Source organism: Bombina bombina, chromosome 9 (assembly GCF_027579735.1).
Source record: "Bombina bombina isolate aBomBom1 chromosome 9, aBomBom1.pri, whole genome shotgun sequence".
Classification (NCBI taxonomy): Eukaryota; Metazoa; Chordata; class Amphibia; order Anura; family Bombinatoridae; genus Bombina; species Bombina bombina.
The window spans coordinates 29,988,391-30,008,174 of record NC_069507.1 but is presented as its reverse complement, the minus strand read 5'-3'; the positions used below and the strand labels follow the sequence as shown (position 1 = coordinate 30,008,174).

Genomic DNA, 19,784 nt, shown 5'->3' with positions numbered 1-19,784 from the left:
TTGTTGATAGGTGCCTATAGTTAATGCTCATTGGCTGATAGGCACCTCCAGTTACTGCTCATTGGTTGATAGATACCTATAGTTAATGCTCATTGGCTGATAGCTACTTACTGGTAATGCTCATTGGTTAATAAGTACTTTCCGCCATTGCACAACTAATACTGTTATATTAGATTAAATGTATAATTAATAAAAACATATTTTTCAGTAAATAACCTCGGAATGTTTTATTGATGCTAATTCATACGGATGACTTAACATTCTGACTACAGCATTTCCTTTATTTGGGATTGCAATGTTTTCTCCCCCCTGATGTTCTGAGATACTGGAAATTGTATTGTTCACATTCACATCAATTAAATTATTCGCCGTAAATGCCAAGTAGTGTGGAAAAAATGTATTTTATTAATTAAACATCATACTCAGGAAATAGGCAAATTCTTCTCTGATGAACTTTTTGGCACCAAAGTACAATAACTTAAAAAGCGTTATATAATAACTGTGCACAAATATCATGCAAATACAGCAGCATTTTTTTCACAAATATTAGAAAAGCAAAGACAAAAACAGTAAACAAAATGGCCCATTAAAAGAAGACAACGCATCTTTATGTATTAATTTATGTACAAAAATGTATAAAGTTTGCTCATTTGTATTTATACTGAACACTGTATAAAAATAAATATTTTATGTACAGACACAAAGGGCAATTCCAGGTTAGAATGATCACTGCAAAAGAAAACATAAACTTTGGTTAGTTTTGTATCTGTCAGATGGACGTGGAGGTTAAAAAAACAAACAAAAACAAAACAGTTTAAAGCATTTTAGTAATAAATTCTCGCTGTAGCAGAGGGATCATAGTTCTCAGGAGCCCCCTCTGAGAACGACATGGCTGGTGAGCCAATCATGGATAACCGCTAATCTGTGTCCTGCTTGGGAATGACACCGCGGCGCTCCTGTCTGAGCATATTATTAGAATCCTATGATTTACTACAAATATTCCATTACACTTTAAAGGGACTGTGTACTCTAATGTTTCATTTGGTTCCTAATTATTCATTTTACCTGTTGGAATGTATTATTATCATCATAATTAGTTATTTGTAGAGCGCCAACAGATTCTGCAGGGCTATATACATAGGTATAATATGGAAATGTAGCATTTATAGGAGATAGTTGTTTACAAATAGCTCATTTACCTTTTTTTTATACATTTGAAATAGCTGATTTTGCTGGTGGTATCCCTACCTATAGTGAAAGTTTTGGTACTTAAGTATTGGCTATATCAATTTTTGTTGACCTGCTGTGATGTGTTTCATGTAATCATTACACCCAGACATGCAGACAGAGAGCAATCACTTTCATATGCAATACACAAGCCCAGGCAGCATGCTGAACCACAGTGCAGAAGGTTTGTATGAAACCTGATGGGGTAGAATAAGCCTTTTGATGGCAGAGAATAAAGTAATTGAGTAAACAGTCTGCACTTGCATCTGAGGGGTTAATAGGAACATTATGTTTCGTATACCAGCTTTTTCTGTGCTTTTTAAATGAATGCAATTGTCTGACAAACTACTGACATGGATGGGATGCAACTCTGACAAATAGGAACAAATCAGTGCACTGCGCTCTATAAAATGTGACACAGCTTTCTACCTCGCTCTCCTCATCGTGCAAGTCCTGAACTTCTACAGGAAATTATAATGGCTGTCAAGCATTAGCCAGACAATTATTTGTACTTATAAAGCACAGACAAACTCAAGATATCTCATTGAATAACGTAGCGTAAAAAACAAGTACAACTTTTTAAACCAGAAGGTATTTTAACAAAAAACTAAATTACTGATAGAGCATGAAATGTTAAACAACTTTCAAATGTACTTTTAGTATCTAATGTGCTTAATTGTATTGGTATCCTTGGTTGAAAATAATACCTAGGTAGGTTTACGAGCAACAATGCATTACTGGGAGCTAGATGATGATTGGTGGCTTCATATATATATATATATATATATATATATATATATATATATATATATATATATATATATATAAAAGCCTCTTCTCATTGGCTAACCCGATTTGTTTTACTAGCTCTCAGTAGTGTGTTGCTGCTCCTTCTAAAAAGGATACCAATAGAACAAAGTGATCTAGATACTAAAAGTAAATTGGATTGTTGTTTAAATTTGTATGATCTAACTCAATCTTTAAATTTAAATAAACATTTAGGTTTCAGGTCCCTTTAAGACACATAACATAAGCCACAAAGATAGTGTAAAAAAGTCATATAAGACATCAAATATAAAGAAAATATACCTTATTCCAGCATCCCTGTATTGGCAAACCATCTTCTCCCTGTGGGAATATGGCATAGTAAGCTCTGGCAATTTGTGTTACTATCACATGCATTCAACTACACATCGAACAGCAATGCTTTTATAATCACAAACATTTCAGATTTTGTCATAACAATCACTATAGACATTCCTTGTCCATTTTGCAGTGAATGTGGCTATGAATTGGATTCTGCTGAATACAACATACACAGGAACATTCCTCTACATGTAAAACATTTGTATGTGAAGATTGTGTCACTGAACAAATGAAATGTTTTTCTTTCCAGTTAAAATTATGGACATGTTAACATGCGTTTGTGCATAAGGTTTAAAACATTCTCTGAAATATACATTTAAATTCTGGATCTGAGACAAATAGTAAAAATAGGGAATTCATATATCAGCATTATAGTGGGGTTATCAATTTTAAGATGGATTTGCTGAAGCAATTCTTTACTGTAAGGATAGTTGATTCCTGTAACAGACTCCGAGTAGATGTGGTAAGCGCAAATACTGTAAATACAAGAATGCCTGGGAAATGCTCAAGGTTACCCTGAGTTGAATTAAAGGGATAAGAAAGTCAAAATTAAACTTGCATGATTCAGATAGAGCAAGTAATTTTAAGACACTTTTAAATTCACTTCTATTTTCAAATGTGCTTTGTTCTCTTGGTATCCCTTGTTGAAAAAGAATACACACATATCCTATACTAGTGTGAGTTAACTGCTGATTGGTGCCTGCTCACATTTGTATCTTGTGATTGGCTAACTAGATGTGTTCAGCAAGCTGCCAGTAGTGTAATGCTATTCCTTTGTAAAGGATAAGATAATTAAGCAAATTTGATAATAGAAGTAAATTGGAAAGTTGTTTAAAATTGAATGTTCTATTCAAATCATGGAAGAAAACTATGGGGTTTCCTGTCCCTTTAACTGTACAATTTAGATGGAGCTAAGGACAGGCTAGATGGGAATTGTTTTATAATTGTCAGCAAAATATATGTAGCATGGGATTGACAAAAACTTATCTTTATTATATATGTATTAAAAATATTTCTTACAGTGTTCATAAACACACAATAGTACTTTAATCATCATGCAGTTATTATCTGACAAATATAAATTCTGGTCTGGAATTTGATATGAGGGTATTGTCATAGCCAACTGAGACCACTTGGCACAAATTCTGTTAGTTCACCGGATCTGGCTGTAGTATTTACGGTAGATGACCCCATTCAGCACAAGGCAGAAGAAGGCTGAAACTCACAATTTGGAATTTGCGGTTTCCCACATGCACAGGATGGCTGGTTTTAGGCTGATATGCTACAGGAAATGAAGCTCCGAGCAGTTACAATACAACCATTGCTCAGTTGATGTAATAGGAGATTTGTGAGCTGCACCCAAAACCTTTCAGGCTTCTCCCACCATCTTGTATCATATACTCTGGTCTAAACTAATGCAGATCATTCACTAAACTGACCAGTATTAATTCAACTTACATTAAAACATTATGTCAATTATCAGCTTTAGTTAAATAACTATCTAAGAAACACAATTTAGTTATTGAACTAAACAATATATTTGCTAACAACTTCTTTGATAGCTAGATATTTTCTGGTTGCTGCAGTAATTCTGAATATCCTAATGCTGTTAGTTTAACGGAAATCTCCTGTCAAAAATCCTCAGTGCACACCTTAGCTTTAATTTAGCTTTAATTGCAATTTTTCTAGTGGCATGAAGCAGTATTACCTATCTGTACTGATTTTTTTTCAGGAATGCCCATTTTCTATGGGAATTTAATGGGGTAATTGCAGTTGCTCAGCTTAAAAGCAGTTTACTGAACACGTAAGCCAGTAACACTTAGACCTTGGAGTCACTGGGCCATTAATTAACACTGAACCTTGGGCTTTGTTCACTCTCAACCAGGGCTGGTTTTAGACCATGACATTTGGGCATTTAAAAATGTGACCACATAGTTACTATTTAGGTTGCCTATATCTACTCTTATTCCTTTATCAGCTAATCAGTCCATTATCTCTTTCCAAGCTCTTTGTAGAACATAGGGCATTTACAAAAGGCATTAGCTTAAAAAGTAGGTTTGTGGTACTGAAATACATATCATCCCCAGCACCCCATACAACTGACACTGGTCTGTCTTTTCCATTCTTATGTTATTCTCTGCACTCCAGTTTTGGCTTAAAAAGCTACATGAAGGGTATGAAATGCGTAGTTTGTTTTTTCTCTTTAGAATAGGATTTTTTAAATCTTCTAAGTGCTGCACTCACCTGACATAGACATATCTGGTTACTGACCAGAAAGGCAGTGGGTTGTGCAATACTCTGAAGCCATTGTATTTATTCAATCTTTTATTTATTTCATCTATTTATGTATTTTTGCAAGGACTAATGGCTTTGTGGATTCTTCTTTTTCTTTGGGTGTTTGCTGCATTTTTTTAGTTGTTTATTAATTTAGTGGCTCTAGATAGTAAGGGCCGTCTCTTTGCAGATATAATAAATAAATAAAAATACACTTTAGGTTAGTGTGCTTTCTACAGAGCTTTTTCTGCTGGTTTGTTTCTGTGTAATAGAGCAGGAAACCAGCAGACAAGAAAGTCTTCTAAGATGCTGTTTCCTGGGAACTGCACCATAAATATACAGCAGTGATTATAAGAATCTTGTGTATAAAAGATAGTTCCAGGTGTGGCCTGGCATTTCCTTCCTCCTGGTGAGCTCTGTTGCACCAACTTGCTGGCACATTTTGAACCAAACACTGAGCAAGACTGACTGACATCATCTGCTGGTTATTATTAAATTCTCTGACCTCCTCTTCCAGGTCATTATAAAATTCTATGTATAAAGGCACAGGTGTCTGTGCATTCTACAGAGGTCACACTACGATCTCAGTGCAACAAATCAGCATGCACAAGTGTAGCAGCACCAGTTATAAGTAGGGTTGCACGATACCATTTTTTTATGACTGAGTACAAGTACCGATACTTGTTTTCAAATACTCGCCGATACCAATTACCGATACTTTTATTTTTAATGTCATGTGATAGTTTACCAAGCACAATACAGACTAATTATTTAAGATTCCTTCTTTATAATTATAGAGGACTGTAATTCAAAAGACATTATGAAATAATAAAAGTTTTATTTGCCACAAAGTTCACTGAACATGTTTATAAATAAAAAAATATTACAATAAAATATTACATTTAAAGCGGTGATGCAATTGGGTTGTAGGGCTGTTATATAACATCAATCTGACATTTGTATGGAGGTTCGACTCTAAGTTGAACAGTCTTTCACTTTCCACACTACTGCAAGGTGCAGAAAGATATTTTTGGGCCATTTTAGCCAGAGCTGGAAATCTGTTTATTAACTGCCCAGTACTTCAGGGGTTTGTCTGAACAAGGTACAGTGATCTCTCCTACGATAATACAAATAACAGCAATTTGTATTGGCAGAACAGTACTAAACAATTTTTAGTTTAGTCTCTACTCCAGTTTAAAATAAAATGGGAACATGCAGTTTGAAAAAACGCCACAAGATAGCGTATGGGTAGGAAGTGGAGGTATCGGTTTAAGTATCGGTGCATTTGCATGAGTACAAGTACTCATGCAAATACTTGGTATCAGTACCGATACTGATACTAGTATCGGTGCAACCCTAGTTATAAGCACACCAACCTGCCTCATTTAGCACACCGCTTATATTATATAATGGTGCTCACAGTTCAAGATTCCTCACTCTGACCTGTCTTATAACATGATTAAGTGAGGAATCCTGCATTGTTTTATATCACTTTGGCCACCATAATGAATACGGATTTTATGCATATAACTGTACTGTTACATTTGTCTATGTTTTTCCATGTAGATTTTAAAGCCAACTCATCCCTCTTTTCTTTAGTGAATTGGTGTTGGTAAAATATAAGGGCAATATGTAGCTTTGCCTTCCAAATATTATATCTAAAAGCACTGTGGGTCTGCACTGGGGTACTGATGTTTGTAAAGTAAATTTTAGAGCCCTAAACGGGTTGATGTGATTACCGTATTTAGTTGAGGGTAACACTGCCCTGATGAATAATTAACTGGATAAGGTAAGAAATAGCTCTTTTTTTTTATTTTTCACAGGAAATTCCAGTTAAATACACAGCATTACATATTATATACATAACTGAAGATTGGCTTGTCAGGCTTCTTGCCTATAACAAAGGGACATTAATATGCAGAAATGGCATGCTCGAATTCATTAATTTCAGCTTACTAGTTGTATAAAGACCCACTCAGGAACTGCAAGCATTGCAACTCCCAAGCAGTAGACTTTGCATGAGCCAATCGTGAGCAACTGTGGCTCGTAGGCACCAATCACCATTTGTTTCCTACTTGCTTGCTGCTCCTGAGAGACACATTACCTATGGGATTAACCTCTGTAAGGCATTAATGCCAAAAATGACATGTTCCAACACATTAGGGCATGAAGCCATTTTTAGCAAAATAATGTGCATTTAAAGTTCCATTGCTGTTGTCATTGGAGAGGCTATTGGCTTTGAAAATTGTAAGAGGGTAAAAGTGTTATGTTTTGGAGAAGGAAGGACAGGAATGCGTAGACAGCAGAATTTGTTAAAGTAACTAATAGGAACAAGGAAGGCTGGACACAGGTGTGCGAGCTAGGAATTTACATATGTATATTTTTAAGTAAAAATCATGCAAATATTTAGGGAGAAATTAAAATAATATTTAGATTTAAAATGATTAAACAATACAATAAACACACAGTGGTGCACAATATTCTTTTTAATGTAATCATAGCATTATTTATTTGGCATGCAAAGTGTTATTTTGTGCATGTTATCTCGCTATATTTTTGTTCAATACTAAATATAAAACAAGAACAAATTCTCTATGTCAGGGGAATTTAATAACAGTTACTTGTCTGAAGAAGATAGTCAATATTTATTTCTGTTATAAACTCAGTATTTCTGTTGAACCTACTTTATTCAAGGTATTACCATTTTATATCTTCAGATTAAAAGCTGATTCAATCAACCATTCACCAGTTTTAAAGTAGAGCAACGTGATTATATTCAACTGCTTCAACTGTAAAAACATTATTGAATAAAAGATCAAGACTATAATTGAATAAACTTCCAAGGATGTAGTCAACGATGTTTTTATAGCCCATCAAATTATTTACAATTTCTATCCTGAGATACAAAATCTTAAAGGGACATAATTCTTTTTTTAAGATATATTTTATAGGAAGGTTATTAATAAAAATATAGTTAAATATAAAAATGTAAATTTATTTAAGTTATGTATTCCATATTGTTAATTAAAATTAAATTAATTTAATAAAAAAAAGTTATGTTGTTTTAATTTAATGTTTTACTTGTTGTTTTAATATCAAAATAAAAAGTTTTAACATAACTGTTTCATGGTAAAAAAATAAAAAAGCTTTTGTGTGTTTCATTTGCGCGATGATAGATTTTTTAGTGAATTTGAATTTTAAAAGGAAGTAATTTTTTTTACCAATGAGCCATTGCAGGCTCTCTAAACAGACATGTCTTTTAAATTACTGGTGCACTGAGCATATCTAGATATGCAAACATTTTTGGTACTACATGTGCATTGCAAAAATACTTCTGTTTCAAACTGAAATGCATTCAATTCAATTTTGGATAGACTGATGCTTTCTTTCAGGTTTCAGAAAAGTAAATAACTTTCCAATTTACTTCTACTACCAAATTTGCTTAATAATCTTGGTATCCTTTGGGGAAAACGCAGCAATGTACTACTGGGAGCTAGCTGAGCCAATAACAAGGGACACATATGTGCAGTGACCAATCAGCAGCTAGCTCTCAGTAGTGTTGGATTAGTACATTTTTTTTTACAAAGAATACTAAGAGAACAAAGTACATTTGAAAATAGAAGTGAATTTGAAAGTGTTTTAAAATCCCTTGCTCTATCTGAAACATGTAAGTTTAATTTTGACTTTCCAGTCCCTTTAAAGTCATATAATTACCTATTAAAAGATAACTCCTCCTGCCCTAGTGCATACACACTAACATATATATTTAATTTTATTTACATTTATCTATGTATTTATTTATTCTTATAGGTGGATTATCCTAGCAATATCTTTATACTATTGCCAATTATCGGTTTAGTTAAGACTGTATTATATTTTCCAGATAGGTAGTAATGTGAAGTATTTATAGAGATGTTCAGAACAATAGATGTTTGAAAAGGGTTAATCTAATAAGGTATGTGTTTAACCCCTTAGCTTCCATAGTGTTAACATGCAGAGATGAGTGTGGTTGAGGAACAGGGAATATTGGATGTTATTGGTGCTTGCTTGTTAAATGCATCATACAGAAAGGGCAGATATTATAGAAACATGCAGGAAAAAGGAACGTTAAGCCATACCAATGGGCACAGGGCATCCAGCCCGTTCAACCCTGGTGACCCTGGATCACCCTTTTCTCCTTTAAAACCTCGTTGTCCCTGTTTATAAAATCAACTATTTTTATTATTCCATCAGATATTGACACTTCAATTTGCTGGAGAGTTTACACCAGTGGCAAAGCTGCAGGACACCTCTAAATGCAAATCTGCATGTGACATAGGAACCATACATCAACAGTTACCTCTAGGTCAGTTGTCTGTCATTGGTGCTAAAGAAAAGATTCCTCTTTTTTTACTTTTGCTCTTTAAAACATTTCATTCTGCAACATTTTCATTTATCCTGGACCTTGCTATTTTATTTGGAGGATTTCATTCGATGTCTCAGAAGTCATGTTGTCATGGCAACACACAAACATTTTAGAAAATGTTGCTTTAAGACTTTATGTGAAATTTATCTTTTATTTTATCCAATTCCAAGCCAGGTGTCTCACAACTTTCCCAGTTAATGACAAAAATACCACCTGATGCTGTAAGTTTCGAGGAAGGGAAGACACTGAGCAAAAATCAGAATAACTGTAGGTTCCAGCTCCACAGAACCTGCAAGAAATCTTATATAAACTGTTTGAGTCATCATCAGTGGTTCCACCTGAAAACCCCCCCATTTATTTCTGTTCATTTTATCTGAACGGAAGATAAATGAGACCAAAAGCAATTTGTTAAAGGCATCCCTCCAACCACCAAAGTACCTTCAATATCAACTTCATTCTCCAAGCTGGTTTAGCGTATTTGTGACAATAAAACAAGGACGAATGAAGCCTGTGTGACATCATTGAAAATGATTAGTTTTTGTTTTATAAATGTCTGTAAAGCTGCCAAGCAGTTTGTACCAATTCATCTCACCAACAGTGACCTACAAAATGCATCTGAGTGTAGAAGCTTAAAATAAAATGAAATGTGGTCTTCAGAAACATTGACACAGACCTCATAAAATAATATCTAAACACACAATAGAAATACCGCTCATGACTCGCAGAGCACTGTTGGTCCCGAGCAGAAAACACTGCTGATCCAATCATCAGCGCTAGTCGTACAACTCAGATGTGAAAGTAGCGCTGCTGATTGGATCGGTGGTCATACAAATATTTAAAAATGGTTACCAAACTATTTAATTTAAATCTATGTAAGACTCCTATGTTTAGTTCATTTATTTTTCTTTCTGGTTTTAAAAAAAAATATATTTTTCATATAATTATGATTTTTTATTACTTTAATACATAATATTTTGGAATGTAATGTTATATATTTATCAGTATCTTTTATATATAAAATAATAGAGGCAACATAATTCTTATTATTGTATGTGTTTTACATGATCTGTTTCACAATTTGTAATATTAGTTGTAAAGGGTATTCTGTCCCTTTACAGCCTACAGGAATTCAAATACTCAAGTCTATTAGTAATTGCAAATAACAAGCTGAAAGTGTAAACTAAGTGCCAACTATCATTTTTTTTTTCTTTCACAACTGAAACTTGCAGAGCACTAAATGAAAAAAATAAAATTAAAAAACACCAGCTTTGTAAACTGCTGGATGATATTTTATTTTTCAGCAAGAGTTTAATGGCTATCGACCAAATGAAATTAACACCACCAATGTCAGCATTTTTTAGCCTATCTCGACTCGCAGTCTGTGCATATCTATAGCAATTTGAATCAATCCTATAGGAGGTTATAGCCTTCGACAATGAACTCACACAAGGCTGATAAAATCATAAATTCTTGTTCTTTTACACCAACACTCTAAATCCGCTCACAATAAACAGGTGTTTTTACGGGTTGAGAAATGCCTTTAGCACAGGTGTGTCATTGTATATCAGTTTAGAGCATTCAACTGCGTGTGATTCTACGTCATTCTTCCCATCCTTTTGTCCTTAAAAAGTACATCGTAAAAATCAAACATACCAACGGGCAGGGTGCATCTAATCCAGGCGCGCCTTGGTCTCCCTTATCCCCTTTAGGCCCCCTAGAGCCTTTCTTCCCCCTTTCCCCCTGCAAATAATAATTAGATTCAAAAACAATATGTAATATTATATATTAAATATGTAATGTAAAAATAACACCTACTGCCTATTAAACATATAGAAAGTGGCCATTTATTTAGTTACAAAATGATTTTACGTAGAACTATTTATACATATTTTAAATATCAAAGGATCATATACGGTTATTGATTTTGATATAAACAGATCAATTGGATTGGATTATTATTCAATAGATAGAAAATAGCAGCCCTTGTTCAACTGGTTGTTTTGATGAGACGTTGGTAGAAATGAAAGGGTTTGTGCCAATAAATTTAAAGAGAGCAATGCAATGACATGATTATGTGTGATTACTAAAGATTGTGTTAGAGCCTTTTCATAATTGTATAGTCACTGTGCTAGAGTCAATAAGTGATCTCATTATTCTCTTTTGCCTTAGTGTGCATGGAGTTGGTGAAACACATAAAAAACAAATCCGACTTTTAGTGAGAATCCAGAACCGGATGGGACACCAGAGTCCCAATATAACTATATGCAGCTAATTCACTACAGCTCACTCATATCTCCTTCTTTAAAGGGACAGTCTAGTCAAAATTAAACTTTCATTATACACATAGGGCATGCAATTTTAAACAACTTTCCAATTTACTTCTATCATCGCATTTGCTTTGTTCTCTTGGTATTCTTTGTTAAAAGCTAAACCTAGGTAGGCTCATATGCTAATTTCTAAGTCCTTGAAGGCCGCCTCTTATCTTAGTGCAGTTTGGCAGTTTTTAACAGCTAGACAGCGCTAGTTCATGTTTGCCATATACTGTAGATAACATTATATAAAATGCTGAATCACGCTGTAGCCAATCGTAATGCATCCCCTTTGGCGTCCAGCATGTTAATAATAATGCACTTGGTTTTGATGCCAAAGGGGGTGCTTTATGATTGGCTACAATGTGATTCTCACATAGATATTCACACTCTCTCACTCACACATACACACAAAGACACTAACATGCTCACACGCACACACACTCTCACACACACACACACACACACACTCTCTCTCACACACACACACATATACCCCCCCCCCCCACACACAAATACACTAACATGCTCAAACACACACACACTCTCTCTCTCTCACACACACACAATCTCTCTCACACACACATATACTCTCTCTCTCACACACACACAAATACACTAACATGCTCAAACACACACACTCTCTCTCACACACACACTCTCTCACACACATACACTCTCTCACACACAAAGACACTAACATGCTCACACACACACTCTCTCTCTCACACACACATACACTCTCTCACACACAAACACACACACAAACACACTAACATGCTCAAACACACACACTCTCTCACACACAAAGACACTAACATGCTCACACACACACACTCTCTCACACACACACAAAGACACTAACATGCTCACACACACACTCACACACACAAAGACACTAACATGCTCAAACACACACACACTCTCACACACATACATACACTCTCTCACACACACACAAAGACACTAACATGCTCAAACACACAAAGACACTAACATGCTCACACACACACTCTCTCTCTCACACACATACACTCTCTCTCTCTCACACACACACAGACACTAACGTGGTCACACACATACACTCTCTCTCTCTCACACACACAAACACACACAAAGACACTAACATGCTCACACACACACACTCTCTCTCTCACACACACAAAGACACTAACACTCTCATACACACACTCTCACTCACTAAATACACTCACTAAATACACTAACTCTTTCACACACAGACTCACACACACAGAAAGACACTGACAAACACAAAGACATACACACTCTCACAAAACTCTAATGCACTAACATGCTCACACACACAAAGACACTAACACTCTGATACACACACACACTCTCACCCACTCTCTCACACATACACAAATACACTCACTCTTTCAACACACAGAATCACACACACTGACAAACAAACACAAGGACACACACACACAGACACAATCCCACACAAAGACACATATATGCAAGAGATAAATAGCTGTAAGCATGTGCAGTATGATGCAAATGAACAATGTCCCCTTTTTGGCTGTGACTGTTTCCCACCAAACTCAGATATTTGCATGCCTGGGTTTCCATTTGTGTATCTGGGTTTGAAGCTGAGTCAGGCCCAAAGTGTCATTCCCGGACAGGTGGCTACCCTAGGTACAGTATGCACACTCTTCACAGATCACATACGTTACCTGGCACAATCCATACAAAAAGTCAGAAAACCTGTACTGCACAATGTATACACATATACTTCACGGGACAGTGTGTAATGCACATACACAAACATGTATACACACACATACAAACATGTATACATATAGGCACACACACGCACATATACAAACATGTATACACATAGACACACATACAAACATGTATACATATAGACATACACACATACAAACATGGATACACACACATACAAACATGTATACACATAGACACACACACATATACAAACAAGTATACACATATACAAACATGTATACACATAGACACACACACACATATACAAACATGTATACATATAGACACACACACATATACAAACATGTATACACATAGACACACACACATATACAAACAAGTATACACATAGACACACACACATATACAAACATGTATACATATAGACACACACACATATACAAACAAGTATACACATACACACACACACATATACAAACATGTATACACATAGACACACACACATATACAAACAAGTATACACATATACAAACATGTATACACATAGACACACACACACATATACAAACATGTATACATATAGACACACACACATATACAAACATGTATACACATAGACACACACACATATACAAACATGTATACACATAGACACACACACATATACAAACAAGTATACACATAGACACACACACATATACAAACATGTATACATATAGACACACACACATATACAAACAAGTATACACATACACACACACACATATACAAACATGTATACACATAGACACACACATATACAAACATGTATACGTATAGACACACACACATATACAAACATGTATACACATAGACACACACACATATACAAACATGTATACACATAGACACACACACACAAATATACAAACATGTATACATATAGACACACACACACATATACAAACATGTATACACATAGACACACACACACAAATATACAAACATGTATACATATAGACACACACACATATACAAACATGTATACACATATACACACATGCACATACACTGCAATACTGTAAAGTCACATACTGTCAAACACATCTATCCAGGTATAAGTTGTGATTTTTGATATTGCATGATAGTGTACACTATAAGAGTGGTGTGTAAACAAATATAAGTTAAGCAGAGTGATTTCATTGCTCTCTACAAATATAGTGGCACAACTTTTTTTTCTTTTTTTTTTTAAGTTGCTGCATTTCTACAAATATATTTTCTAATTTTATTATTTTTTATTTAATTAGAATTCTTTTATTTTTAAACGTTGAAATCTAATAAATGTGATTTAGGGAATGGTTAGAAAATACAGGAAATTAAATTTAGACAAAATAAATAATAGGTTTGCAAAGAAAATGGCTAGGAGGAGGTGAAAGCAAGGAAGGAAAAAAACAGGTACAAAGAACGGAAAACCCAGGAAAAATCTGGAATGGGCCAAATAGGAACAGGGAGGAAAAACCCAGGAAAAAGGCAATTGTTAAGTTAAGGATAAAGGGGACAAAGATGGACCTGGAAAAGCAAAAGACCACACACAAAATATACATGAAGGCAGAGCAACAGTTTATTGCACAAGCAAGTCGCGGGCACAGTTTCAGTTGGTGTCCTTCTCTGTAACCGCACACCACCCCCTCAGGAAGCCAAGTCTAGTTTGTATTGCACATTTCTTTTTTATGTGACCTTAACCCATTGGCTGCTGGAGTGGACCTCTGGCAGACAAGGGGTTAACTTTTTTTAAAAAAAAAAGCAAAATTTTCATTGTTGCATCTAAAATCTGGTATTCAATATTTGTTTCATTTTTTTTTTTTTTAACTGGATGTTCACATACTAAGGAAATATATATTTAGCATGTTTATATTGTGTACTGTTCTTTCATATACATTATTTAATGCCCAGTTAAGTTGCTATTAATTACTGTGGCCTTGTTTGGCTGATGCACTCAGGGTCACATAAAAACATTAAAGGGACAATTATTGTGCAAAATATGCTGGTGTTCCATATACGCACTATAGGATTTTAAGGAACTTTTAGCTCTGTATGATCTGAAATCAGCAGCAGGATGATGTAAAAGGTGCTAATCTCAGAGTTAAATAAAGGTAAGGATTTACATTTTTAAACACATATACTGTAGAAATAGCCCCTGCATATTAAAGGGACATAAAACCCAACATTTTTCTTTTAGGATTCAGTTAGAGTATGCAATTTTAAGCAAATTTCCAAATTACTTCTATTTTCTTATTTGTTATATTTGCTTTGGATCCTTTGTTGAAAAGCATGCCTAGGTAGGCTCAGAATCAGCAAATCAGTAGTGTAAGATAGCTGCTGATTTGTGGTGCAGCCACCAGTGTTCAGCTAGCTCCCAGTAGTGCATTGCAGATCCTTTAACAAAGGATATCAAGAGAATGAAGCAAATTTAAGAATAGAAGTATATTATAAAGTTGTTTAAAACTGCATGCTCTATCTGAATCATGAAAGAGAAATGTTGGATTTCACTCCCCTTTAAACACTATAATGTTTCTCTGACTGCTTATGGTAGGAACTAAACCATTATCATGTTAAGTGCAAAAAATAAAAATAAATATGTCTTAATTCCCCAGAACTTGCTACTTTTCTAAACGAATGCAACACAACATATTATAATGAAGTATTTGAAAGGTGGAATGATTAAAAGCTGAAGGTTACAATATAACCTAAACATAATACACACATCACATGCCCAGTAAATCACACAAGCATGCAAAGTCATAGGCCTACTTTCCATTGAGGTTGTAAATTGTGGTAACTGGTGATATAAACATTTATCTCCATTAAAGTGTATGGAGATTTTTTATGTCACCACCAGTTTCCAAACTTTACCAACTTGATGAAAACTAGACCAAAACTGCCAAAAACTGTTCAACTATATACAACAAATCAACACCTGAACAGTGATGATTAAGATGATTAATCCCTTGGTCAAAATGGGCTTCAGTATTCTTTGCCAGCCAAAAGGTTAAAAATATCTTAACATAGCAATGACATTTACTAAACTTCATATTATAGTTTTGCAAGATTTAAACCATGCATTTGCTATACAGAACAAAATATGACATTTCTGTTGCATTAATGCTGGTATTCCAATAAGTTAAAATACTTAATTTAATGTATGATTCTAAATTCTAAATAAAATAAGTTATTTTTTAGTTGTTTTTTTGGGAGTAATTTTCACTTCATATTCATTTACATAATTTATTGTTTTTGGCCGATTCATAATACATTGGAGTAGTAATTTAATTAATCATCCCACCTTTTCATGTAAGGGTTAGTAACAAATTAATCAAAATGCAGCAAATTCTTACCCGGCCTCCTTTATCACCAGGTGGTCCGTGCAAACCCTATAAAATATACACAATAATAAATATACCCAGCTATACTCAAATATTATCTTATTATATATAAATAACCAGATTAAATGTTTATGATTTTCTATAGAGCAGACCATTTATAGAACTCAGGGTAGCTTAGGGGCGTGTATGTGTTTCACATTTTACAGCAGCAGAGCTTGTGATAATATTTAAGATTATGTTATTACAATCACTGCTCCTATATGATCCCAAGAGAATGAAGCAAATTTGATAATATAATGAAATTGTTATTGGTTTAAATTGTACAATGTACTTGAATCATAAAAGTTTTATATTAATCCTAACATTGTAAATTTTAAAAGAAAGTTTAGTGTGTCTGGAAGGGGATTCGCTCACTGCCATGGTGGCAGCAGGACCTTAAAGGGACATTTAATTCAAAATTAAACTTTCATGATTCAGATAGAACAGCAGTTTTAAGAGACATTTCCAATTGTCTTCCATTATCAAATTGTTCATATGTCTTATGAGCATGTGCAATATGTCACAGTGTATATGTCTGTGATTGGCTGATGGCTGTCACTTGATACAGGGCGTCAGCAATTTAAAGGACCAGTAAATGCAGTAGATTTGCATAATCAATAAACACAAGATAAAAAGACAATGTGATAGCACATAGGGGACGATTTATCAAGGGCCGAATGGCCCTTGTTGCCCCCGTTTCCTTGACAGAAACAGCAGTTATGAATCAGCGGTCTAACTGGTCCGCTGCCTCTGAGACTGCGGACATCGATCTGGTTAATTGAAACCCCCTGCTAGCGGCCAATCTGGCCGCGAATCTGCAGGGGGCGGCATTGCACAATGCTGTCGGCATTCAGGGATGTCTGGCGGACATGATACGCTGTCCGCCAGACATTGTTAAATCGGCCCCTGAACTTAAAATTAGTAGTTTTTTTTTTTCTGACAAATTTCAAAGTTATGTCTATTTTCACTCCTCCTGTATCATGTGACAGCCATTAGCCAATCACAAATGCATATATGTATATAATGTGAATTATTGCACATGCTCAGTAGGAGCTGGTGACTCAAAAAGTGTAAATATAAAAAGACTGCACATTTTGTTGATGGAAGTAAATTGAAAGTTGTTTAAAATTGCTGCTTTATCTGAATCATGAAAGTTTCATTTTGACTTGAGTGTCCCTTTAATGCATTATCTTTTTTTGTGCATTTTTAATGATTCAATTCTACTGCATTTAATGAAATCAACAGCTACAGCCCTTGGTTTGGTACAAACACAGAGACACGTACTGGGAGACCTGTTTGTCCAATTGGTCCTGCAACTCCCGGTTCTCCTTTATTACCCTGAAATGCAAAAAGAAAAATACATTATAACCAAATTCTTCCAACAGTGCCCAGTGTCATGAAAGCTGCGGAGAGCAGTGGCTAGACTCACCCTTTCCCCTTTTGGTCCTGCTGGCCCTGGAACACCAGTTGGTCCTGGGGTCCCCTAATTTATTATAGAAAAAGAAAATATATTTTATTGTTACATAAAAGGTTTGTGATAGAATCCTAAAAACCAAGAAACAAGCAAGAAAGAGTAGAGTCCAGTAATGCAGGCAGTCTGGTTATCTTTTGCAAGTTATGGTTTTCCGCTCCGAGCATAAACAGTTTAGTCTAAATTTAGATTCACTCAGATCATAAAGACTTAAAGTGTAACATTCACTCATTTATTGTTAGCCAACACTACTCCGCTAATGAGCATCACACTATCCTGCTGTCTGCTCAAAGCTGAAAAGAGAACTTAAATGAGGAAATATTGGTTTAGTTGCATTGTCACCATTACAAATTAAAAACTGATTAAAAAATAGAAACTTGCATCAATTCAAGGAAAGTAGTTTGACTTGCATCATTTCAAGAGAGTAGCTTAGCATGCAGGTTGTAGAGACGCATGCTGCAGAAATAGATGCACTGATAGACGTAGATACAACATGGCACAGAATCATGTGTTTGTTTTGTTTAAATGATTCTCCTCACTCTAAGAACATAATAAAGGGATATGTATAGTATTGTATAGCACGGGCTAAGCATGTCCTTGGCACGATTCCCCCGCATGGTCACGCTAAGATAATATTTAGCATTTGTAATGGTGTCACTGTTAAATATGTTTATTGTGGAGTGATTTTTTTTTAATTTTATATAAGTTTAATGTTGTTTCCTTATCTGTTGAATAAATGGAATTTGTACATAATTGTGAATTGTGTTGAAATAAAAAGCTAGTTACTATCATTAAGGATACATAGTGCTGACACTATATTTTAAAGGGATACTGAACCCAATTTATTTTCTTTCATGATTCAGATAGAAGAGCAGCAATTTTATGCAACTTTCTAATTTACTGCTTTTATCACTTTTTTTTTGTTCTCTTGGTATCTTTATTTGAAAAAGCTGGAATGTAAGCATAGGAGCCACCCCATTTTTGGTTCAGCACCCTGGATAGTGCTTGCTGATTTGTGGCTACATTTAGCTACCAATCAGCAAGCGCTACCCAGGTGCTGAACCAAAGATGGGGCGGCTCGTACGCTTACATTCCTGCTTTTTAAAATAAAGATACCAAGAGAACAAAGAAAATATGATAATAGGAGAAAATTAGAAAGTTGTTTAAAATTGTATGCTCTATCTGAATCATGAAAGAAAAAAATCTGGGTTCAGTTTCCCTTTTACTTTAGTTGAAGTTTTCATTATAACCTTATAACTCATGAATAGAAATAGATATAGATATTTTAACATGGATCAGCTATTCCTACAAAACCCTGAATATTAGGTGCATTTCAAAGCGGTTTAAGTTATGTCCACTAAAGCATTTTTATAGATTAAACTGCTGAATAAACCACTGAACAGATCTGCTTTAAATGGTGTATACTTATATATAATTTCTGTTGTCTTACTATAGGCAAATCTGTCAATACTTTTTTTAAAGAATATAAAAGATTTTGTGTAAGTGCACTTATTGTGTTGAAACTAATTTTACTGTTGACAGCAGGTACTATTAAATATCATAACAATAGAGAATCGGTCAGATCATTTTACTATTTCTCATGATATCTAATGATTTGAGGGCAAAATACTTTTATTAAAAGGAAGTTTTGTTTTTAAACACACACATTAATGAAAATATTGGGTTTATTTGCTCAGAAACTAAACTTTGTGTCCTCAGGAAACATTTAAATAAACATTTTCTGCCTCATAAAAAACAGACACCCTGGATATTTAGGACACAAATATCTTGCTAAAATCTTGCAGCAGTGTAATATTTAATAGCGTCAGTATAGT

At 34.6% G+C, this 19,784-nt stretch overlaps 1 protein-coding gene across 1 annotated transcript in view; it reads right to left on the bottom strand.

Moving 5' to 3' along the window:
* Positions 1 to 382: 382 nt before the first annotated feature.
* Positions 383 to 19,784, bottom strand: part of COL13A1 (collagen type XIII alpha 1 chain) — a 148,104-nt gene continuing 128,702 nt past the window's right edge. The window contains exons 35-40 of the mRNA XM_053692015.1: positions 17,908 to 17,961; positions 17,763 to 17,816; positions 16,452 to 16,487; positions 8,766 to 8,843; positions 2,317 to 2,355; positions 383 to 729 (exon numbers count right to left, since the gene is read on the bottom strand). Of these exons, the coding sequence (XP_053547990.1) occupies positions 727 to 729; positions 2,317 to 2,355; positions 8,766 to 8,843; positions 16,452 to 16,487; positions 17,763 to 17,816; positions 17,908 to 17,961 (264 nt within the window). The 3' untranslated portion in view covers positions 383 to 726. The remainder of the gene's footprint in view (positions 730 to 2,316; positions 2,356 to 8,765; positions 8,844 to 16,451; positions 16,488 to 17,762; positions 17,817 to 17,907; positions 17,962 to 19,784) is intronic.